Source organism: Bubalus kerabau, chromosome 12, assembly GCF_029407905.1.
Source record: "Bubalus kerabau isolate K-KA32 ecotype Philippines breed swamp buffalo chromosome 12, PCC_UOA_SB_1v2, whole genome shotgun sequence".
Classification (NCBI taxonomy): Eukaryota; Metazoa; Chordata; class Mammalia; order Artiodactyla; family Bovidae; genus Bubalus; species Bubalus kerabau.
In genome coordinates this window covers 3266262-3291915 of record NC_073635.1, presented here as the reverse complement: position 1 = coordinate 3291915, position 25654 = coordinate 3266262, and the positions used below count along the sequence as shown (strand labels likewise).

The window sequence follows — 25654 nt, the reverse complement described above, 5'->3', positions numbered from 1 at the left end:
CAAACCAGGTATAAAGAGCGGTCAGCTTGGGTTTTGTGAGCGGTGGGGGTAGGGGGTACCAAGAGTGAACAGGCAAATACACAGCCTGGTAGTGTTCCCTATGAATGAGTAATGAACCAGATCAGATAAATACAAGGCAGGGAAAAAATCAGGATGCAATTTAGAACTGGTGGGATTCCTGCTATACTTAACTGTACAGTCCTACTTACTTGCTTCCTTTTCAACAATTTCCTACTTTAATATATATTAAATCTATGGTTTTTCCAGTAGTCATGTATGGATGTGAGAGTTGGACTATAAAGAAAGCTGAGAACAAAAGAATTGATGCTTTTGAACTGTGGTGTTGTCTTGAGAGTCCCTTGGACTGCAAGGAGATCAAACAACTCAACCCTAAAGGAAATCAATCCTGAATATTCATTGGAAGGACTGATGCTGAAGCCTAAACTCCAGTACTTTGGCCACCTGATGCGAAGAGCTGACTCACTAGAAAAGACTCTGATGCTGGGAAAGATTGAAGGCAGGAGAAGAAGGGGATGACAGAGGATGAGGTGGATGGATGGTATCACTGACTCGATAACATGAGCTTGAGCAAACTCTGGGAGTTGATGATGGGCAGGGAAGCCTGGCATTGGATGGCATCATTGTCTCAAAGGACATGCAAGTGAAAGTGTTAGTCACTTAGTTGTGTGAAATTCTTTGTGACCCTATGGACTATAGCCCACCAGGCTCCTCTGTCCATGGAATTCTCCAGGCAAGAACACTGAACAGCTTGCCATTTCCTTCTCCAGGGGATCTTCCCAAGCCAGGATTGAACCCAAGTCTCCTGCACTGGAGGAGAATCCTTTACAATCTGAGCCCCCAGGGAAGCCCTCAATGGACATGAGTTTGAGCAACTTCCAGGAGAGAGTGAAGGACAGGGAAGGCAGGTGTGCTGTAGTCTACAGGGTCTCAAAGAGCTGAACACGATGGAGTGACTGAACAACAGTAATATACGTATATATGTATGCATACACACAGAGATATATACATATATTAATATGTATTTTTCCAAACTCTATGTCAATAAATATTATATCACTATCAAAAAAACATCAAATGAAAGTTACTATCCAATTGTGGCAGAAAAGAGATATTCTGGGTCATCACAAACATGAACACACACAATGTACTAATGCAAAAACTGTCTTTTCCCTGGAAATACAGAGCTACTCATATATAGATATGATTTTCATATGGCTTTCACATGATTATTCCTACAATAGGTTCAAATGCTACACAGGCCTGTTCAACATGCAAACCAAAAGAATGTTTCCTGGCATTTTAAAAACTAACTGATATGAACAGAGTCTACTACATGATGCCTTTTAAAAGGAATATAAAAGGCACCTGTTTTGAAATACTTTTCCTCAAAAAACTGACTCTGATCACTAACTAGACCGATGGCCACTAACATGTGTGAATGACCTGCTAAAGGATAACACTAAAGCTGGCCTTTAACTAGTTACATCGCCTTCGGCAAGATATTAGACCTCAGATGCACACAAGTAAAATGAAAATATCGAACTGGACAGGAAAAGAAATTGTAAAATCTTTCACTTCAAAAATATTAAATATACATTACAGTGGACTTAAGAGTTAATAGATACTGCAAAATCTGTCTTAAAAAATACAAAGAAACCTATTTGAAATCTCAGTTCAGAAGTTATTTTTCAATGCTTGAGTCAGAATCTTTCAGTCTCAACTTTCTTATAAACTGAGAATGTTAATATAATTTATAAAAGTTATCTTTCATCTCTACAATTTCATTCATAATATTAGTTTTAATGAATAAGGCTAGAGTAAAAGTATCAAACTCTCACAAATACAACAGTTTTTCCCAGTACAACAAAGAGTCAGTATAAAAACTGTCATTTCTTTTTGTTTTTTGGTTCACTGGAGAAGTGGAGAGTTCTGGTGGAGAGTTCTGATAAAACGTGGAGAAGGGAATGGAAAACCACGTTGGTATTCTTGCCTTGAGGACCCCATAAACAGTATGAAAAGGCAAAAAAGATAGGACACTGAAAGATGAACTCCCCAGGTCGACAGGTGCCCAGTATTATTTACTGGGTTAGAGTGGAGAAATACCTACAGAAAGAATGAAGAGACTGAGCCAAAGCAGAAACAACACCCTACTGGGGTTGTATCTGGTGGTAAAACTAAAGTCTGATGCTGTAAGAACAATAGTGCACAGGACCCTGGAACGTTAGGTCCATGAAACAAGGTAAATTGGATGTCGTAAAACAGATGGCAAGAGTGAACACTGATATTTTAGGAATCAGTGAACTAAAATGGACAGGAATGTGAGAATTTAAATCAGATGAACATTACATCAACTACTGTGGGCAATAATCCCTTAGAAGAAATGGAGTAGCCCTCATGCCAAAAAACGAGTCCAAAATGCAGTACTTGGGTGCAATCTCAAAAATGAGAGAATGATCTCGGTTTGTTTCCAAGGCAAACCATTAAATATCACAGTAAATCAAGTTTCTTCCCAACCCCTAAAGCTGAAGAAGCTAAAGTTGAATGATTCTATGATGACCTAAAGACCTCCTAGAATTAACACCAGAAGACAAGTGTCCATTTCCTCATAGGGGACGGGAATGCAAATGTAGGAAGTCAAGAAACACCTGGAGTAACAGGTGAATTTGGCCTTGGAGTACAGAATGAAGCAGGGCAAAGGCTAACAGAGTTTTGCCAAGAGAACACACTGGTCATAGCAAACACCCTCTTCCAACAACGCAAGAGAAGACTCTATACATGGACATCACCAGCTGGTCAACACCGAAATTAGACTGATTATATTCTTCGCAGTCGAAAATGGAGAACCACTATGCAGTCAGCAAAAACAAGACTGGGAGCTGACTGTGGCTCAGATCAGGAACCCTTATTGCCAAATTCAGACTTTATTGAAGAAAAGTGGGGAAAACCACTGAACCATTCAGGTATGACCTAAATCAAATCCCTTATGACTACACAGTGGAAGTGACAAATAGATTTAAGGGACTAGATCTATTAGAGAGTGCCTGAAGAACTATGGACAGAGGTTTGTAGCATTGTACAGGAGGTGATGACCAAAACCTTCCCCAAGAAAAAGAAATGGAAGAAGGCAAAGAGGTTGTCTAAAGAGCCCTTACAAATGGCTGAGAAAAGAAGAGAAGTGAAAACCAAAGAAAAAAAGAAAAAGATATAACGATCTGAATGCAGATTTCCAGAGAACAGCAAGGACAGATAAGAAAACCTTCTTAAGTGAAGAGTGCAAAGAAATAGAAACAAAAGAATGGGAAAGACTAGAGATCTCTTTAAGGAAATTGGAGCTACTAAGGGAACATTTTATAAAAAGATAGGCACAATAAAGGATAAAAATGGCAAGGACCTAACAGAAGCAGCAGAGATTAAGAAAAGGTGGCAAGAATACAGACAAGAACTGTACAAAACGGCTCGTAATGACCCAGTTAACCACAGTGATGTGGTCACTCACCTGGAGCCAGACATCCTGGAGTGTGAACTCAAGTGGGCCTTAGGAAAAATTACTATGAACAACGCTAGTGGAGGTGATGGGATTCTAGTTAAGGTATTTCAAACCCTAAAAGATGATGCTGTGAAAGTGCTGCACTCGTTATGCCAGCAAATTTGGAAAACTCAGCAGTAGCAACAGGACTGGAAAGGGTCAGTTTTCATCCCAATCCCAAAGAAAGGCAATGCCAAAGAATGCTCAAACTACCATACAATTGCACTCATTTCACATGCCAGGAAGATTATGTTCAAAATACTTCAAGCTAGGCTTCAGAGGACACGAATGGAGAACTTCCCGATGTACAATCTGGATTTAAAAAAAGCAGAGGAATCAGAGATCAGAGTACCAACATACACTGGATCATCGAAAAAGGAAGGAAATACAAAAAATCGACTTCTGCTTCATTGACTATGCTAAAGCCTTTGACTGTGTGGATCACAACAAACTGTAGAATACTCTTAAAGAAATGGGAATACTAGACCACCTTACCTGCCTCCTGAGGATCCTGTATGCAGGACAAGAAGCAACCGTTAGAACCAGACATGGAACAATGGACTGGTTTAAAACTGGAAAAGGAGTAAGTCAAGGCTATATGTCACCCTGATTGTTTAACTTCTATAGAGAGTACATCATGTGAATGGCTGGGCTGGATGAATCACATGTTGGAATCATGTTTGCCAGGAGAATGAAGGTGAAAATGCTGGCTTAAAACTTAATATTCAAAAAAATAAGATTATGGCATCTGGTTCTATCACTTCATGGCAAAAAGATGGCGAAAATGTGGTAACAGTGTCAGATTTCCTTTTCTTGGGTTCCAAAATAAATGCAGACAGTGATTGCAGCCATAAAATTAAAAGACGCCTGCTCCTTGGACGAATAGCTATGACAAACCTAGACAGAGTATTAAAAAGCAAAGACATTTTTAATACCTTTGCCAACAAAGGTCCATATAGTCAAAGCTATGGTTTTTCCAGTAGTCATGTACAGATGTTTGAGTTGGACCATAAACAAAGCTGAGTGCCAAAAAATTGATGCTTTTGAACTGTGTGTTGGAGAAGACTCTTGAGATCCCTTGGACAGCAAGGAGATTAAAACAGTCAGTCCTATACGAAATTTGTCCTGAATATTTATTTGAAGAACTGATGCTGAAGCTGAACCTTCAATACTTTGCCCACCTGGTGTGAAGAAACTCATTGGAAAAGACCCTGATGCTTGGAAAGATTGAAGGCAGGAGGAGAAGGGGACGACAGAGGATGAGGTGGTTGGATGGCATCACCAACTTGATGGACATGAGTCTGAGCAAACTCAGGAAGATAGTGATGGACAGAGAAGCATGTCGTGATGGGGTCACAAAGAGTCAACACGACTTAGCAACTGAACAACAACAACAGTAATGAATTCTTCTATCTCCCCACCTCCCTCTTTAAAGCAATGGCTGGAGAATACTACTGCTTCTATGATCTCCCAGCTCTCGACTGTCACCAGTATACTCCCTTCCTCATGCTCCATTCATGTGAGTCCAGACACATGGTCTGTGTGGAATGCTGATTAAAACAAGCGCCTGCAAGAGCTTTCTAGCTCTGTTTGTGATGTAACTAAATGGCCAGCTATTTCAAGGATTGAAATATATCAAGAAATGTCTATGATCCAACAATAAGCAACTGGATCATTTTGATCTTTCCTCAAGAGTGGTAAGATCTCAGAATTAGAATTCTGGTACATACTATAGGTTATGGCATCTACAAATTTAATAAATGTTAAGGATGTCGGCCAAACAGAGATTCAAATATTTAGAGACAATCATAAAGACAACACGCTAACTGAGGGAGGAGGGTTCTATCCTTGCTGTATGGTTGACATCAGCAGGTTAGCAACTCCCATACAGGTCACCATCTATCATTTGAAAATATACTCACTGAATAATAAATAAGTAAAAGTCTCCCATTCCTCCAAAATCTATATTTAACAATTATGAGCTTAAAAAAATACTCAAATTCCAAAAAGATTTGCAAATATACCTAATAAAAGATAAGAAGTTAAGAAACACAGATAAGTGACAATTTGTTCATAATGCATGAACTTAATAAACTACTAGTTGATTGAAATTCCAGGACAGAGATTGTTCATTCAGTTCCTAACATTCTCAGGAAAAAGTGCACAATGCTGAGAAGGTATTCTTACTGCCTCAATTACTCTATTCCCTTCCTTCCTTCCCCCAAATCACTTAAAGGAAAAAAAAACAAACAAATGGAAATCAAAAAAAAAAAATATCCTTCCAGAAAGCACATGAAAATGTATGAAAGCACAACAAAATACATTTATCACAGTCTTCACTTATGTGATCAATATTTTTTTTTACCTTTTGATAAACATTAAAAACAAAAAGGGCACACTCTATTTCTACTAATTATCCATCATACATAATCAGCAATTGAGCTAGAACAAGGAAAGCTTGAGAGACGATGCTAATTTTGTTAAAGAGAAATACACAACTTGAACATAGTCTTTCCCTTGGAAAGAAAACGAAGCTAAAATATCTGCTTTAAAACGTTATTCTTAAGTTTAAGAAATATGCTTTATTTAAATTGTCACTAACATTGCTTGACAGGATTCCTTTGGTATCACTGTCAAGAAATTATCTTACTGATGAGTAATCATTACTGTTAAGGAGAATTTCTTATTTATATATTGCTTCTTAAAGGTACATTTAATGTGCTGTAGATGTCAAATAAACAAAAAGATGGATGGAGTTTCTTCAACCGCTCTGTTCATTCCAAACAAAATAATGTTAAAAAGAGATCCTGTAATAAATCATGGCCTGGTTGTCAGTTGGGATAGAACACCTGTGTAGCTTCAATGCTAGGTTTTGGAATATTTTTAAGGTATTCAGCACATATTTGGATGACATTTAAAGAACATTCCATTGTTTTAGTCACAAGGAAGAAAATACCCCAAATTAAAACTAAGCATCTTCTCGGTAATTTTCAGAATCCAAAGAACTACAACCCCTTATAATCCGAATAATGAAACTTTTATCTTAAGAATACTGTCAGATTTGGAACTGTTTCTCATTATATATGTTCCTGTACTCTAATTACATTATCAAGCTGGCACTGACTCTTGAGATGTTGTAGACACTGCTGAACACCAGGAAAATGAAAAAATTATCAGGGTCTGTAATGACTCCGCAAACATTCTAGAAGACCCTACCTTGTGAATAATACGAACACCGAGGACAACAGCAGCCACTCTTGTTTGTGTGGCACTTACTAGGAGACACGACTAGCCAAATACTGTAACACCAGTTAAGTGCTTACAACACACAACATCCCTATGAGGAAGCAGCTGGTATTATACTCATTATTAAGAGAGTAAGAGAGACTGGAAAGATCACGCAGCACATCCCAGAACACACAGCTAATATGCAACAGAACCAAGATTTATTTGAACCCGATTCTATGTGAATCCAAAGCTCTTAGCCACTATAAAATACAGCTCCTCTACAAAATATTTAATCTAGATTACAGTCCACGGGGTTGCAAAGAGTTGGACACAAATGAACAACTAAGCACACACATACACACACACGCACACAAACAATGCATCAAAAGAATCAAAATTCTCAAAAACACAGTGGTTAAAAATAGTAAGACAATAGAAGAACGCTAATGAATACAACTTAAAATACTGAAACTCTGTAATATGTTAATTCTAGCCTAGAAAGCCTCTATACTTCTACCTTGAAATCTTTTCTAGTTCTGAAAGCATGGAATCCTTTCTACTGATCTATCTATAAAATTAATAAAATGCTACCTGAATTTTACCTCAAATGCAAAAGTGAAAAAAGTGAAAGTGTTAGTCACTCAGTCATGTCCAACTTGTTGAGACCATATGGATTTTACCCTGCCAGGCTCCTCTGTCCATGGAATTCTCCAGGCAAGATTACTAGAGTGGGTAGCCATTCCCTTCTCCATGGGATCTTTCCAACTCAGGGATTGAACTAGTGCGTCCTGCATTGCAGGCAGATTCTTTACCATCTGAGCCACCAGGAAAGCTCAAAGTCTTTCCATATTGCTAACAGGATCAGTGCTGACAAAATATGATACCAACATGTTTGAATGAAACTATAAAGTTTCATCTTTGAGAGACCTAGCCAAGTATATTTACCAATATCACATTCCATCTTAACTCACCTGCAGAATAAAGTCCTTAGTATATCTTTGAAACAATACCTCTGTGTGTAAGTTACATGTACCCACATGTAAATGGATGTCTGATTATGAACTGCCAATGAATATATCATAATTGCTCAGATATGAAGTTAAAAAAGTCAATGTCTAGGTCAAAAATTACTAGGGAAACCAACTACAATTATAGAATGAACTATTCCCTGATATGTTTAAATACATATTTAAAAAACAATCACTGTGTTGATTACACTTTTCAAAAATACTGTGTATCTCTCCAAAATAAATGGATATTTAAAATCTTAACATAAACAGGATGCTTTGGATTTCTTTCAGATTTATTTATTTATTTAATTTTCATTTTTTGGAAATAAAGCCTGTCACTGTTTCCACTTTTTCCATATCTTTTTGCCATGAAGTGATGGGACTGGATGCCATGATCTTAGTTTTCTGAATGCTGAGTTTTTAAGCCAGCTTTTCCACTCTTCTCTATTATCCTCCAAGAGGCTCTTTAGTTCTTCTTCACTTTCTGCCATAGGGTGGTGTTATCTGCATATCTGAGGTTATTAATACTCAAGCCGGCAATCTTGATTCTAGCTTGTGCTTCCTCCAGCCCAGCGTTTCTCATGATGTACTCTGCATATAAGTTAAATAAGCAGGGTGACAATATACAGCCTTGACGTACTCCGTTTCCTATTTGGAACCAGTCTGTTGTTCCATGTCCAGTTCTAACTATTGCTTCCTGACTTGCATACAGATTTCTCAAGCGGCAGGTCAGGTGGTCTGGTATTCCCACCTCTTGAAGAATTTTCCACAGTTTGTTGGGATCCACACAGTCAAAGGCTTTGGCATAGTCAATAAAACAGAAGTAGATGTTTTTTTGGAACTCTCTTGCTTTTTTGATGATCCAGCAGATGTTGGCAATTTGATCTCTGGTTTCTTTGCCTTTTCTAAATCCAGGTTGAACATCTGGAAGTTCACGGTTCACGTGCTGTTGAAACCTGGCTTGGAGTATTTTGAGCATTATTTTACTAGCATCTGAGATGAGTGCAATTGTGCACTACTTTGAGCATTCTTTGGCATTGCCTTTCTTTGGCATATGAATGAAAACTGATGTTTTCCAGTCCTGTGGCCACTGCTGAGTTTTCCGAATTTGCTGGCATATTGAGTGCAACACTTTCACAGCATCATCATTTAGGATCTGAAATAGCTCAACTGGAATTCCATCACCTCCACTAGCTTTGTTAATAGTGATGCTTCCTAAGGCCCACTTGACTTCGCATTCCAGAATGTCTGGCTCTAGCTGAGTGATCACACCATCGTGATTATCTGGGTCATTAAGATCTTTTCTTTTTTTTTTTTTTATCTCTAAGCACAGTGGAGGAATCTGAGGCTGTCAGCTTCAGAGACAGGGAGTTTGACAGAACAGGAATTCTGGTTTTGAGAGCAGGGAGAGGACAGCACATGAGCAGCACATTGACTCTTCATGAACAAAGCCACCTGGGTTTTACAATTCTAATAAAGGGATAATTCTAATTTTAAGAGCAACTGAGAAAACAAAGGTAATATGAATAATTTATCAGAAACACTATTTAGTAAAGCTAATTAATTATTTCTTGGAAAATGCTATCGATTAAATATGTTAATGAGTGAGTCCGATAGAGTTAAGCAGTCTAAGGAATTTCACACTGCTTTGGAAGTCAGATTTTTCACAGACTTAATTGGCTGGATGTGTGGCATTTGTTATCTTCAAGTCTTTGGCCAGAAACTGCTTTATTTTCAAAGGATGCCAAAACTTACTGCGGTGGCTTTCCAATCTGATAGCAAATAAAATTTCTTATAAAATCCTTCTGAAAAACCAAATGCTGTTGGAATAATGGATTTGTTTGACAAAGGTCTTTCTTAAAAATAACTTCAGATAGTAAAGGAAAAGGTGATATATACAAGAATCAAGATTTCACAAAAAAAGATGGCGAGTGGTAACCTGTGTGACTGTGACAAGCTTGCAGAATATAAACCACATGTGACAGGTAGAGGGATTTGCTTCCTGCTCTTCAGAATCATTGAAAGTCTGCTTTCTAAGATCAAGTCCTGAAAAATAACTCAGGACACTGACCATCAGCTTATTTCAGTTGCACCGTGTCATTGAGCTTCATACTCCTTTCACTCATTTTCTTCACTTTCAGAACAGTGTTCAGCGTGGCACCAAAGAAAAGCAGCAGTTTGGGGGAATATTTTCACCACTCATCCTTAAGTGAGGAAGTAGAGTTGTTTCATTTTTGTTTTGCTCTCATATTGGTTAGGTTTAGCTTTTGCGTGTTTGTTGGTTAGTTGGTTCCAGGCCACCTATAAGGGATTGTTCATTCTGGGGTAAGTAAGTCGGGCAGAAGACAGATAAAATGATTCTCGGTTCAGTCTGAACATTAAAGATCACCTGTGGGATCTTTTTGAAGATGCCACTCATCAGGATCCTCATCCACGCCTGCTGAAGTACCTGATCTGACGCGAGGCTGACACATTGCTAAATGTAAAGGGTGCTGTGGGGTGAGAACTGAAGCCCTGAAGGAGAGCTGTGCACAGCTTCAAGAGATCACTCACGACAGCTGGCAAAGGCACCAAAGAATGAAGAGACTAAACACATTTCTAAAAATCCTCCCCATCACAGCTTTGGTGAAATTATCCGACTTTTGGTTAGTCTCTGCTTATAAAAGAAACATACAGACCAAATAAGAATTTCATGCACTTGAAAAGGTAACAGACAGAATTCAAACTGGCCTGCCACCATTGCATTTAATATCTAACTCCCGATACCAACCGTCCCATTACTACATATGCTTTGATAGCTTCACCTCTGAAATGAATTAATTGAACATTCTACTGCCACTGACAATAGGAAATTTCCGATAAGTGACAATATGGATAAATTTATAGATAAATCAACAGTGATGTTTTTCTGTAATCCCTCCCCTCCAACTAACACTACATAAACTGATATAACTTATTATAACCGGTAAACTCTTCCAAAACTTATATTTACTATCCCAGTACAGGTAGTCAGTTTAGCTACCTAGAACAATAGCTCCATCATTCAATTGTACTGATTAGGATGATTCATTATTTAGAAATAACACATTTTAGCAGACATCAGTAATATATACAAGCATGTTATAAATCATTGTTTCTGAATTGACAACATCTTTTCAAAAACAAGTTAAAATCATCTCATATATTTGATATGGTGTTGAGTTTGATGGTTGAGTCAACCCCCTTTTTCTAGAATACTGACTTACCTGGCTCCACACAGGTTCTCTAAAATTACTAATTTTAGCACCAACAACATATACATATTTCTAGGTGGGCATTTTGGTCAGACAAGCACCTACCTGATTACTGATTGGATTTCTAAGGATACAAATTTGCATTTAGTCAAGAGCAGGTCCGGATAAAAGAATGTAATCTCAAACTGCTTATTAACAGATGATACATCTGTACTTTTCAGTTATAGTAATGCTATCCCTAGTTTAAGCAAAATGGTATAAGTGCCTTGCTTTCTGATGGCTTGGCTTTTTAAAAGGATAAACATCAGACTATATAGAAGAATGGAGAGAGTGCTTGTCATTCATAAAATCCTCCAAAGATATTACTTAAATTTGGATAATAAGCAGTTTGAGATTATTATATTTTATTCAGGACCTGCAGTACTCTTGCTTCGGAAATTCCATGGACAGAGGCGCATGGCAGGCTACAGTCCATGAGGTCTCAAAGAGTCGAACATGACTTTGTAACTAAATAGCAGCAGCAGCAGCATCTTACTATGAGGGTTCTCTTAGAGTGTTACCCTGTAACAGGCTCTGAGTACATATTTGCAAGGGAAGGGGGTGGCTGATGGGGGGTGGGGAGATGTTTCTAAAAGAAAGATCTTCATGACATTGATTTTTTTTCATTTGCTATTTAAAAGAACACTGCTCAACATCCTATGTTCCATTTATAATGAAATTCAGGCAAAATTTCGCATGAAGTGCAGCCTTGGCTAATAAGAGAAATTAAAATATTTAGTTCACAAAGTCTCATGACCATGTTCTGCACTTCGCTTTTTCTGTCAGAAAGCCTCAAGCCTACCACCGACTTTAATTTACACTTATATCTTAATACATTCTAGTCTATGGTTACTTTATGTCTCAAATTTTATCTTTATATTTATCACAGACCCTATCAAATCTTTGGGTAAAAGAAAGTAAAATCTTTTCTTTCTGAACTCATTTATTATGGTTCAGTTCCACTGCTCAGTTGTGTCCAACTCTTTGTGACCCATGAACTGTAGCACTCCAGGCTTCCCTGTCCATTACCATCATCCAGAGATTGCTCAAACTCATGTCCATTGAGTCAGTGATGTTATAGTTTTATTATAATATAGTTTATCATAATATAAATTATAATATAGTTTATTAGTCATCTCAATCACAGATATAAAAGAAGATAATATAGTCCCTAAAACCAAATTACAATGCATATAGAATTCACTATTTATGTATTTATCTCTGAACAATGCAAAGTTAACAATTTAACTTTCCACACACTTAAGCTAAATTTATAAAGCACACTTAAAAGTAAAGATTTTGGATATAGAATATTAAATGGCATATAATTACCCAGCATGTTTGAACAGATTAAAATATTACCCTGTCTTTCTACTGTCAAATAAATATGGAATTCCTTGTATGGGGCTTATCATCAAAGCAAATGCTTCATGCTCAGTGTGAAAATTCAATCACAATTGTCAAAGATCAAGCTGCTACTTCTGATAACAAACATGATGAGATATCATCTTGTTCAATATATGCTTTCAACTTGACATGTAGGCTAATAAAAAATATGAAGTTGTAGTATTTATTTTGTTTCTTGTACAACAGAAGGCTCCTAACAGGGAAGATCAAAATATCCAGTAACGCTGACTGAAAATATAGTCAAACCTATTATCTGGAGACAGATTAACAGGTTTATAGCTTGACTACAGTAAAATATTAGCAGCAGGCACTGTATTTGCAAAGGGTTTTAAATCATTATGCATCAGCAACTGTGTATCAATATGAGAGGATATCTGTTTTCAACTACATAACAACACTGTCTTTACACAACACTGAATGTACTGCTTTGTGCACTGCTATCCATTCAGCAGCTATTTATTCAGCATTTGCTACGGACCAAGCACTACACGAGGCACTTCGTCTTCGTTAATCAGACCTAACCTCTTGTCTCCACCTCTCTTTGAAGGAAGGCATGAGGGAAGGCATGTAGTCAGCTTCTTGTGAGCTGGTCATTGTTCCGAGATACACAATCTGAAGCCAGAATAGATGCTCAGCAGTCTGAAGCAAACTCCAGTAGTTTCCACATGTGGACTCAACTTCTCTGCCATCTCACCCCCAGCCCTATTTTTCTTCCCTTCTTCTCAGGGGAAGCTTGAACTGGCAATCTTGCTTGCCTCCTTGCCCTTCAGACTCCAAACTCATAATCACCATGCCCTCCCAATTCCTAGATGTTCCTTAAATGTGGACACTTCCCTCCATCCCCTCTACCCCTTTGCAACTACCTTAGTCAGACCTCCATCATCTCAGAGCACAGTGACCATTTCATAGTGGACCCTCAAATATATGTAAAATATATAAAGAAGGCAGCTTCAAGCAGATGCCTTTTAAGACACTGAGGTAACAGAGACTGCTGTTTGTGGTTTAGTCACTGAGTCGTATCTGACTTCCGCAACCCCAAGGACTGTAGCCCACCAGGCTCCTCTCTGCATGGGATCTCCCAGCCAGGAATACAGGAGTGGGTAACCATTGCCTACTCTAGAAACTAGAGATAGGAAACACCAAAATCAGCCTGAACTGATCTCTCTTTTGAGCAATAGTTTCAAACACGTCAGTAGCAAGGAATTATCTCTGAATCCTCCCTTTTTCGTCTTCCATCCCCAGCTATCCTCTCAGCTCCATTTCCCCTGGTACCCTCATAGGTTATGTGACACAGGTTAGCCAATCACTGAGTCTCTGCCCACTATAACCCCCTAAACCAATGCTGTCCAATAGAACAGTGATGGAAACATGCTGTCTGCCTGTATGGACACTGACTCACTTGAAACATGCTAAGTGTGACTGAGGAACTAAAAATTTTTAAGTTTACTTAAATAGTAATTGACTGAAATTTGAAAAGTCATATATGGCTAATGGTGACAGTACTGGAAGGTGCAGCTCGCCTTTCTTCCATCCTGCTGCTACAATTATCTTCCTGGAAGACAGATGATAACATCACTTGATCTACAGAACTAACATGCCTTCATAAAGCCTTTACCGTATGGCATGACACCTAAGCTCTTCATCATTGAGACCAGCTTACTATTTCATTTCTATTTTCTCTACTCCTCCTCCATCCAAAAGGGAAAGTGTGAGTCGCTCAGTCATGTCTGACTCTTAGCAACCCCATGGACTGTAGTCCACCAGGCTCCTCTGTCCATGGAATTCTCTAGGCAAGAGTACTGGAGTGGGTTGCCATTTCGCTCTTCAGGGGATCTTCCTGATCCAGGGATCGACCCCAAATCCCCCGCATTGCAGGCAGATTCTTTACCATCTGAGCTACCAGTGAAGTCCCTTCAACAGTAACTGATCAATTGGTATACTCATACATGCCATGATATAACCCTTTATATGAACTGTTGATGCTTTTTTAGAATGCTTTTTCCTCTCAGGGAACATCCACTCATCCTTCCAGATCCAGCTCAAATTCTTGCTCCTCTCCAAGTGAGTAACTGCCCTCCCTTAGTCCAGCTAGCCGTTCTCTCTTAACTCTGCTGTCATAACTTTAGTATACAGGTCCACTGAAATATTTAAGTATCCTTAATGGCTTACATATGAAAAATATGAATTCCATGTATCCCAGGTAAATATTAATCATATACATAAAATGAAATGATGAGGACAAGCGTTTTACACAAGAGTAAGTAAGCACTCTATAAATGTGCAGTCTTTAACACATGTCTTATGAATCCCATCTTAATTCTTGCTAGGCATCTTCACTGAACACAGCAGGCTAAGAAAACACGGAGAGAAGAGTGAAAAGATGGATATGGGAGAGGAGAAAAGTTCACAAGGCACTGCTATCAAAAGGAGGCATAAGCCAGGGGAATCGTGCAAGAAAAGCCAGGAAAGCACCAAAAGACTAACCATTCAGTAACCCACAGCTAAAGCTGAGCGTGTTTCTCGCCTCCCCTATCAAACTGGCAATAACAATAATCAAATTCCTTAATCAGGGAGTGTAGATGTGACCAGGTCAAGAATAAGAGAAAGCTTTTCTTGTGCTGTGTAACTGAGAAGAATTTGTTGTAAGCAGATCAATAAAGCACTATTACTATGGCCCGCTTCTTAGAGCTCTGCTATATAAAACACTGAATGGATTTGCTCTAAGAAAATTTAACCTACAGAAGAAACTGAAGGGGAAAAAAACTTCTAAACTTACTAAATTTTCATCTCCTCCAACATTATATTTAAATAGAAATATCTCAAAATCATTAATGACTTCTGAGTTATGTTTATTCCTAATATGACTTTCTTTTTATATAAAGCAGTCTCAATTTTCTTTCCCTTTCGTCAGCTTTCAAAAAAGAAAAATGTAAAGAAACATTTAAATAGCCAAAGGTAAAAATTTTAGTGGCAATCACAAGCAATTCTCAATATATATACTGTCATATGCAGGTATTTATATTGAATGAATATTAGGCTTAAATAATATTTTGATGTTCCATTTCATCAGTTTGAGAAACCATAGATTTACAACACTATCTTGCTATTAAACAAAAATCCTTCATTTGAATTTGCAGATCAGAGATAATTAATATTTGGATTTAGTTCAGAGGTTGAGTAAATTAGCTCAGTTCACTCTGGGTTTGGGTTGATGGTTCAGTTTAAGTTATTGACAACAAGCACATCAAATTAAAGAATAAATAATGTAGTCAGGGCTGACATTTAAGAATAAGTGTTCAGAGGGAGGTGATATATATGTATAATTATGGCTGATTTGCACTGTTGTGTGGCAGAAACCAATACCACATTGTAAAGCAATTTTCCTCCAATTAAGAAATAAATTGGAAAAACAAATAACAAACTCACTTTACAGAGAGAGCTAAGGTTAAATCCGAAGGTTTGTGCATTCCGGGAGCCAGCATTCATGTAGTTTCCCATTAGCAACACCAGTTCCAGCAACTTGCTGAAGCCCCTGCTCTTCTTGATCTCTTCACAGGCAGCACTGACAGCCATGATGTCAGGTTTGATGTTGTTCACCTGCTCTTCAAACTGAAGCTTAAAGAGAATAGCACTGAGCCGTGGCCGTAGTCTCTTCACATTGCTCATCTGATTGAAGAGAAAATAGCAGATTTCCTTTAAAATGCATGGTATACTTTAGTACTGTGTGGCTGCAAGTAATCTGGGATGATTTATTGGTATGACAGTACGGAAGAAGCAATATGTCCCCTAAAACTGATAGCGGGAAGAGAGAAAAACCCTGCATGTTTCTGTGAAGAATCCAGTCATCCCTCAAAGAAAAAATTAACAATTTAAATGCTTGTTGAAAAGAAAGCTTCAGTTAAGTGACAAAGTTTAACTGAGTAATAAAGTACACATAATTTTTAAAAAACAATTTTTAAAACGTAACAGGATACAGATGCAAAAAATTACAGAGCATTCATACATAGCACTGCTTTAATTTTTGTTCAATACTGAAAATGCTGGGTCATATTTAACAGATTCAGACAGGTCTAAAGAGGGTTTGTTTTCTTCAAAGAGCAACTGTTGTCCACAAGAAACCTGCTGACTAACAGTGTGTGTTAGATCAAGGGCGAGTAAATAGGTCTCAATTTGTGCTAAATTGACTTCCTTCAGAAACACAGGGCTGCAGAGTGACACCCACCACGGGCTTGGGGCAGTTAGAGCTGGGAAGCACACAGAGCGGGAGCCCAGCGGCAGCCACAGTTGGCCACGCACACGAGAGGCGCAGTCAGACTCAGACTCCTGTCCTGGGTGTGAGAGGGGCTGAGAGCATCACAAAGAACAAGGGGCTAGAGGGCCAGAAAGCTCCAGCCTTCAATCTATCCCCAAACCACATCCAAGCAACACACGAGGGAAGGAGCCAGAGGACTTGGGATGTACATTGTTTAAGTTACATGTGAATTCTTTGACCAAACATATTAGAAATTTGAGACAAAGCAGATTGATGGTGCAGCAGTACCAAAACCAGTGAACTTCAATAACAATCATAAACATCAGTATTTTGAGGCAAGGTCAAGGAAAAAACAGTGACAGAATATAAGATTAAAATAGGAAAGAGTTGTGTTTGTCACAGACCCTAAAGGAAAAGCTAAAAAAAAAAAAAAAAAATTTCATGTGAAGCTTATAGGATTTCATTAAGGAGACAGAAAGCTATCTGCTCATAATATAATGACTGTTATTTAAAATAAAATATACCATACAAAAGCCTGAACTTTATTAGACTCCAACAGGACACTACAGATACCACCTTACTAACACAGAAAGATAACCCAGTTAACTCATCTAACAAAACTGGAGCAATAAAGAGTTCTCAGGAGATACCTCGGACAGAGTATCTTCAGATGAACAGAACTCTTCGAGTTACTACTTTCTCAGCAAATAATTTAAATATCTAATGTACATATAGTATTCTCCCACCCATTTGACCTGTTAAATGCTTAGGTGTATACAATCAAGATTCTAAAACCTAAACTAATGCAGTTATTAAGAAGTCCCTCTACAAAGTACTCTAAGGAATATTTTAAAATTCCTTGAATCCAAGCAATGTCTTCAAGTTCCCATATAGAGAAAATATTTTCTCCTAGAAGTATAGGAACTGTAAGCTCAAAAGGGACAATTTTTTAAAGTATGGGAAACATTACGAATTACTTTATAGAATGACTCTAGTAATAAAAATAAATTTTAGAAAGACAAAGTGAGGCCTTCTTAGGATACTCATTCTTAGTGGGCACAAATCATTGTTTGGATGTTGTATGTCTTAGCACAGAAAGTAGATATAATCTGTGATTACTTCTCATAAAGTCATTTCATTTGTTATACAATGTTTCCAAATGGACTTACTTACCTGGAATTTGTATCCTTATTTAAATATTACAAATTTACTATTTGTACATAACTATATTGTACTGGACCATTCTGTATGATACCCTTATTTAAATATTACAAATTTACTATTTGTACATAACTATATTGTACTGGACCATTCTGTATGATACTCTCTTCAGTCAGTTCAGAACACTTCAGTTGCTCAGTTGTGTCCGACTCTTTGCGACCCATGAATCGCAGCACTCCCTGTCCATCACCAACTCCCGGAGTTCACTCAGACTCACGTCCATAGAGTCAGTGATGCCATCCAGCCATCTCATCCTCTGTCATCCCCTTCTCCTCCTGCCCCCAATCCATCCCAGCATTAGAGTCTTTTCCAATGAGTCAACTCTTGGCATGAGGTGGCCAAAGTACTGGAGTTTCAGCTTTAGCATCATTCCTTCCAAAGAAATCCCAGGGCTGGTCTCCTTCAGAATGGACTGGTTGGATCTCCTTGCAGTCCAAAGGACTCGCAAGAATCTTCTCCAACACCACAGTTCAAAAGCATCAATTCTTCGGCGCTCAGCCTTATTCACAGTCCAACTCTCACATCCATACATGACCACTGGAAAAACCTTAGCCTTGACTAGACGGACCTTTGTTGGCAAAGTAATGTCTCTGCTTTTGAATATGCTATCTAGGTTGGTCATAACTTTCCTTCCAAGGAGTAAGCGTCTTTTAATTCATGGCTGCAGTCACCATCTGCAGTGATTTTGGAGCCCAGAAAAATAAAGTCTGACACTGTTTCTACTGTTTCCCCATCTATTTCCCATGAAGTGATGGGACCAGATGTCATGATCTTCGTTTTCTGAATGTTGAGCTTTAAGCCAACTTTTTCACTCTCCTCTTTCACCTTCATCAACAGGCTTTTTAGTTCCTCTTCACTTTCTGCCATAAGGGTGGTGTCATCTGCATATCTGAGGTTATTGATATTTCTCCCAGCAATCTTGATTCCAGATTGTGCTACTTTTAATTTAGTCTTCAGAACAATGAGACATACAAGGGAGCAGTCACACACACACATATGGTTACAGCCATTCAGAAGGTGTATTATGGACCCACAGCCATCTCTGCTTTCAGCCTATGCCCTCAGTAATGATTATGAAGTCAGGTATCTGGTACTTTGCTATAAACAAGAACCATGAAATTAAAAGACACTTGCTCCTTGGAGGAAAAGCTATGACCAACCTAGACAACGTATTAAAAAGCAGAGACATCGCTTTGCCAACAAAGGTCCATCTAGTAAAACTATGGTTTCTCCAGTATTCATGTACAGATGTAAGAGTTGGACTTTAAAGAAAGCTGAGATCTGAAGAATTGATGCTTTTGAACTGTGGTGTTGGAGAAGACTCTTAATGCTGAAGCTCCAATACTTTGGCCACCTGATGTGAAGAAGTGACTCCCTGGAAAAGACCCAGAGGTGGGAAAGATTGAGGGTGGGAGATAAAGGGGACAACAGAGGATGAGAGATGGTTAGATGCAATCACTGAGCTGCTGTTTATGGGGTTGCAAAGAGTAGGACATGACTTAGAGACTGAACATGAACAAAAACAACAATAAACAAGGAAAGAATTCTCTAATACCTGATGCAAAACATTATTATTACAAAATTTTATATATATAATATATATATATTAATTTTAACATATATTAATATACTACCTCATGTGCAAATAGAAAAAAAAGACTACCTAAAAGCCTATATTAAACTACCCCAAAGTTTGTTAAAGCTTTCCTGCTGACAAGCTCACCATATGTAGCCAGTACAAAGTAATTAATTTTCCTAGAAAACTATAACCTAGATTTATATGAGTAATGAGTCTGCCTGGCACTAGGGACAGGTTCCTTGAAAAAATAAAGTCTGTGATGTAATGCAGGGAAAAGTGCTATGAGTTTATGGAAAGTCCCAACAAAGCAAAGTCAGGAAGACTAATGTAAACAGATCTTTTAACACTTTTTGTAATTGGATGTCTTTTTCATATTGTTTTTTTCCTCCCAAATTTGAAAAGTTAGTATCTTGACTGAAAATAAACAAATGCATTTTAGTGAACAAAATTACCATATTGGAAAGGAACTTGAGAAATCACCAGAACTCGAGCCTGTTTATAGTCTACCGTTCAGCCTACACTGATGCCCCAGACCAAATGGCTTTCCCTTTTATTTAAAAGAAAGAAAAGACCTCAATGAAACCTAATGTTCTAAGACCTAAATCTTGTGATCTATAAAGATAACAGCAGTTATTTTTCTTATTGGTCAAATCAAAGTCTAGTTCTTCAGATGGGATCAAAGAAAAAGGTTAAAAATTTAAAAAAAAATTTTTTTTTAAATCCTGAGGGTTTCTTCAGCCCTTCAAACTGGACATCTGCACTCTGGTTTTCTTCCTCAAAAATTTATCTGCCAAAGACTAGACTGGATGGAGAAATGGAGAGCTATGATGCTCAAAAAATATTCTCAAAGCTAACAGAAAGTCATTAAAAAAGAAAAAAAGGAAAGATTATAAAACTTAACTATAAGATAGCAAATAATTAGAAGGTTAGAACAAATTAGAATTCATTTTTTCCAGAGGTATCCTTTACATTTTTTACTACAGGGTCTTAGCATTGTAAACTCACAGCACCAAAATCTGATAACACTGAGTTATACTTTGGAGATCAAACTAAAGGCATAAAAAAGAAAGTAAAAATATTTTGATTTTACTACTATTTTTTGAAGGCAGGGAGTAGTGCTCTGGCAACCACCCCATCACATGACCATAGACATCACATACCAGAATGAAAACACCTAAGAACAGAGACTGGATAAAATCCAAAGCAATATCCAGAAAACAAAGATTAATTTTTATTTCAAGATTTTGTTCACTGGCAACATTTGTATGGTTGGAGCAGGTACAAAGTAAGACAAAAATACCTTTAGAAAATCAATGAACCAACAAGCATTGACTGGGTGCCCACTCAGTGCTGTGAGCAGCACAGAAGTCATGGTTGCTGCCCTTGTGTCATCAAATTCTTGCCATCTGTCTTAAAGGGCAAAGAGGAGGAAAAGTCTTCCAGGAGATATAATCTCCCATAATCTCATTATGGTTATGTTTTCCACGTATAATTTTAATTTTATCTATTATTTCACAGGGGAGAAAAACACAGAATTTGACATTTTTATACCAACTACATTTAACACCATATCTGGTCTTCTTTATTCAGTTTCTTTTACAAACATGGTATTTCAGGAGCAAACTTTTTCAAAACTTGTTGGGTTTTCCCACTTCTTGCCTGCAGCCTTGCACAGGCGCACCTCACAAGAAGTCTGAGAACACACTCCATATCTTGTAGTAAGTTGTTGTAAGACTAATTAATCATTCATTTAACTTGCTAACATAAGTAACCTGCTGACTGAAAAGCTACTAGCTTGAGTCTGAATTAATTTATCAATACTGCTTTAAACCTTTACTTTAGACACTTTCTAAATACATAATTATAAGGAATAATGGGACAGTGTTTCTGGGAAGTTAAATGACTCCTGCAAGGTCACAGGGCCAGAGGGCATGAGTCTAGAGCTAACTTGCTGCCAACTAAGTGTGCAAGACACTCAGAGCATCATAACATGAAAGATAACAACTGCAACTTAAAAGCCATCTGATACTCAAACTACTTCTACCATATTTTTCTACGGACAAGAACACACTTTAATTTCCCCATAGCAGTTATTAGATAAAACACTATGGAGACGAGATACCCTGTTGTGAGCTCTGCCTGCTCCTCTTCACATTCCGTTCTTTCCTTCTGGGTATACCCAACTACCCTAAATATTTCCAGATCCACTTTTACTGTCCCCTGATACTGTACTTGCCACTCACATTTTCATACTAGCTAATTCTTCCACTCCCTGTAAGACAGGTGTGAGAAGTAAGGAGAAGGTGAAAAAAACAAGTGGATCTTTGTGAAAGACAAGACTATAAAAAATGACACAGGGATGGGAGGAAAGTGCCATCTGAGAAGGAAGAAGGTCTAACAAGAGACTAAGATCCTTCAAAAAGGGTTTAGAACTTGATTTTCCTAAGCAAACTATATGAAAAATATCTACCTTTTACTGTTTAGCTGGCCAATATTTTCATGATCTCCAGAATCCTCAGAATTAAAAAAAAAAAAAAAAAAAGTTCATTGCACTTCAGGAAAGGCATCAAAAACATAGCTATTCAAGTGCCTTATTCCTGGATAGTGCTCAGACTATCAAGACTGTTCTTTTAAATAAATGTGCACTTATGATAATAAAACTGATAAGCTAAAGTTATTTTTTAAACTATACAACAGCAAAGTACACATGGCATTTTTTTTTTACATTTTGCCATAGGAGCAAGATAAAGCCAAGAATTATACAAAAAATATTAAAAGGATAAAACGTATATTCCTTCAGCTCATCAAGAAATAGACAATTGCTATAGACATCAGATATGCTTTCTCTTTTTGTACAAATGCTTATCAATTCTGGACCACTAAGGATTTCACAGCAGGTCCAAACGAGTTCTGCAGATACTCAGGATCTGCAAGTTGTGAAGTTAGAGAGCGAGAGGCTTCTTATTTAATTTGGCAGTCTTAGCAAAACCCTCTTCACACATAAGTTTCATATCTGATGAATTAAAAAGCTGGCATAACACCCAGAACCATTCTGGTATCTTAAATTCATTCACGTCTGCTTCCAGACAATCCGCACGCTAACACAAAAAAACCAATGTTTTCATTGCTATCATTATAACTAAGTTTTGCCTGTTCTTGAAATTTATATAAATGAAACTTCCAGTAAACACTTTTTGTATCTGATTTCTTTCACTCAATAAAATGGCTTCGAGATTTGCATACACATAGTATGATTGAGTATTAAAGACCTCCAGGTGAGATCATGCAGGATTTAGGGTGATCCCTGAATCTAATGCCATGCCATTTTAAGGGAAAGGAGAGAGAAAGACACACACAGGAGAAGGAAACGTGAAGAATGGGAAGGAGCAAAGAATGGCCTGTTGTTCCAAGTGAAGAAATACCAAAGGCTACCAGGTGCTAGGAGAGAGGCAGAACACAGATTCTTCCTGCGAGTCTCCAGAAGGCACCAACCCTGCCAAGAGTGTCACGCGGGACCAAAGGTCTCCAGAAGTGTGACAGAATAAATGACTGTTGTTTCAAGCCACTGAGACTGTGGACCTCTGCTGTGGCAGCCCAGGGACACTCACACAGGATACTATGAAAACTCTTGTCTGAGTCTTCATTTCTATTAAATATCTAAAAGGGAGAGTGTAAATGCATACTTAACTGAACAAAAATTGTCAACCTTTTTATAAAGTGGTTTATACCACTCACTCCTCGTCTGCCAATGTTAGGCTTTACTCTGGAAGCCTTACCTTTTCATGTGCAGGTCTGTACTCCACCCTTCACTAACTAGTCTGTATGGTGTGATGACGACTTCCCAGGTGGCACTGAGGGTGGTTTAGACTCTTGTTGCAACCCCATGGACCAGAGCCCCTCCAGGCTCCGGTCCATGGGATTCTCCAGGCAAGAATACTGGAGTAGGCTGCCATTTCCTTCTAATGCAGGAAATGTTAAGAGACGCAGATTCAAGCTCTGGGCCACGAAGATCCCCTGGAGGAGGGCACGGCAACCCACTCCAGTATTCATGCCTGGAGAATCCCATGGAAAGAGGAGCCTGGTGGGCTACAGTCCACAGGGCTGCAGAGAGTCAGTCATGACCGAAGTGACTTAGCATGCACACATGGTATGATGAAGGACTTTTCACAGCATCATTTGGTACAAAGAAGTTCCTTTCTCTACTCACTAGCCTTCAAGTCTTTGCTGAAAATCAACTGATGGTATCTTTGTGAGTCTTTAAACTCTAAACTTTTAGGAAAAAAGTTTATATATCCTTAAGAGAAAACATTACTGTCTTGATAACAAATCAGTACTCCAGGTCCTTCAAATTTGTCTTTCTCAAAATTGATTTTGTCCATTCCAAGTCCTTTGCATGACATATGTATTTTTGTACAATCTTGTCAGTTACTATTATAAGACCTGCTGGTACTGATTGAGACTGAATGTATTAGGAATCTATAGATCATTTGAGGGAAAAATGTAATCTTAACAAATTTAGTCTTCCACTCTAGAAGCATGGTATATGTATCACCATTTATTTACAACTTCTATAAGTTCTCTCAGCAATAACTTGGCAGTTGTAGTACAGAAAATTTGCACATTTTTAGTGAAATGCATCCTTATATACTTTGCATTTTTGATGCTACTGTAAACAGTACTATTTTTAATTTGTTTTCCAATATATCATTGCTTATATAGAAAAATACAACTGATTTTCATATTGCGACTATTTTGTGACCTTCTAAGTTTCCTATAGATTCCTTATCTATTCACATAGATAATAAGTTCACTTACATCATTTCCAAAATACAGGCCTTTTAACTCATTTTCTTATCACACAAGTTAGAATATATATTATAATGCAGAAAAGTGATAAGAATAGATTTCCTTGTCTGGTTTCCAAATTATAAATGACAAAGAATTTAATCTTTTGCAACTAAGCACGAGGACGGTCCCATGTTTTCCACAGATGTCCTTTATCAGGTTGAAAAGGTTTTCTTCTATTTTTACTTGCTTGGAGTTCTTACATATCATAAACAAGACAGAATTCTGTCAAATGCTTTTATTTTGTATATAGATAATTGTATGATTTTTCTTCTTATTGTTTTGTAATATGGTCAACTACATTAATTAATTTTCAAATGTTAAACCAACCTTGTACAAATTGGTAACAATACACTCTCCTTTTTATGCACTACTTGATACAAAAATATCTTATTGACAATTTTTTCATGTATGTTTATATATGATATGGGTCTGTAGTAGATTATTTTGGCCCTTCTTTGATTACTGATTGAAATTTGAGAATTTAGTTTTATTTTTCAGTGCTTTCATTTTCATGAATTTCAAAATAATTTCTTCTTTGACCCACAAACAATTTAATACTATGTTATCCAATTTTCAAACAGTGAGAGATGTTCTATTATTGTTTTTGTCCAATTAATTCCAATTTAGACAGAAAGCATACTCTAAAAGATTTCAATCTTTGGAAAATTACTGAGACTTATTTTATGTTTCCATATGGTCTACCTTGGTGAATGTTCCACGTGTATTTGAAAAGAATGTATATTTTGCAGTTACATGGGAAATTTTCTATAAATACCAATTAGAACAATCTGGCTGATAGAACAGTTTTGCTCTTTCAAATATTTACTGTCTTCTTTTTTGATATACTTTTACTAGAATTAAATGAAAGAGGGGAATTAAAATCTCATTATAATTGGGAAGCTATCTATTTCTCCATTTAATTCTACAGGTTTTGTTTCATGAATTTTAATGCTTTTTATTAGGTACATACATATTTAAGATGATCGTTTCTTGTAAATTACTCCTTGTATCCTTGTGTAATGCCACTATCTCTTAAAAGATGATTTGTCTTGAAATATGCATTCTCTGAAATATACATAGCTATGCTACTTTTCTTACTGCTTATTATGTGTTTTGTATTTGTCCTTTCTGCCCTTTACATCTCTGTTCTCCTTTCCTGCTTTTGTGTTTATCAAGCAATTTTTAGAACTCCATTTTTTTTCTTCTGATTTTTCCTGGTTCCTGTAGGACAAACAGTATGCATCTTTATGTAGTCTATTTAGAGTGACTGTTAAGTCAATATTATGCTTT

At 37.4% G+C, this 25654-nt stretch overlaps 1 protein-coding gene across 12 annotated transcripts in view; it reads right to left on the bottom strand.

Moving 5' to 3' along the window:
* Positions 1-25654, bottom strand: part of DIAPH3 (diaphanous related formin 3) — a 571991-nt gene that overhangs the window by 241346 nt on the left and 304991 nt on the right. For 11 of the 12 annotated variants that reach the window (XM_055541925.1, XM_055541924.1, XM_055541923.1 and 8 more), the window contains one exon: positions 15891-16130. The exons of the other annotated variant lie outside the window; for it this stretch is intronic. In XM_055541925.1, coding sequence (XP_055397900.1) covers positions 15891-16130 — 240 coding nt within the window. The remainder of the gene's footprint in view (positions 1-15890; positions 16131-25654) is intronic. 12 annotated transcript variants of the gene reach the window in all.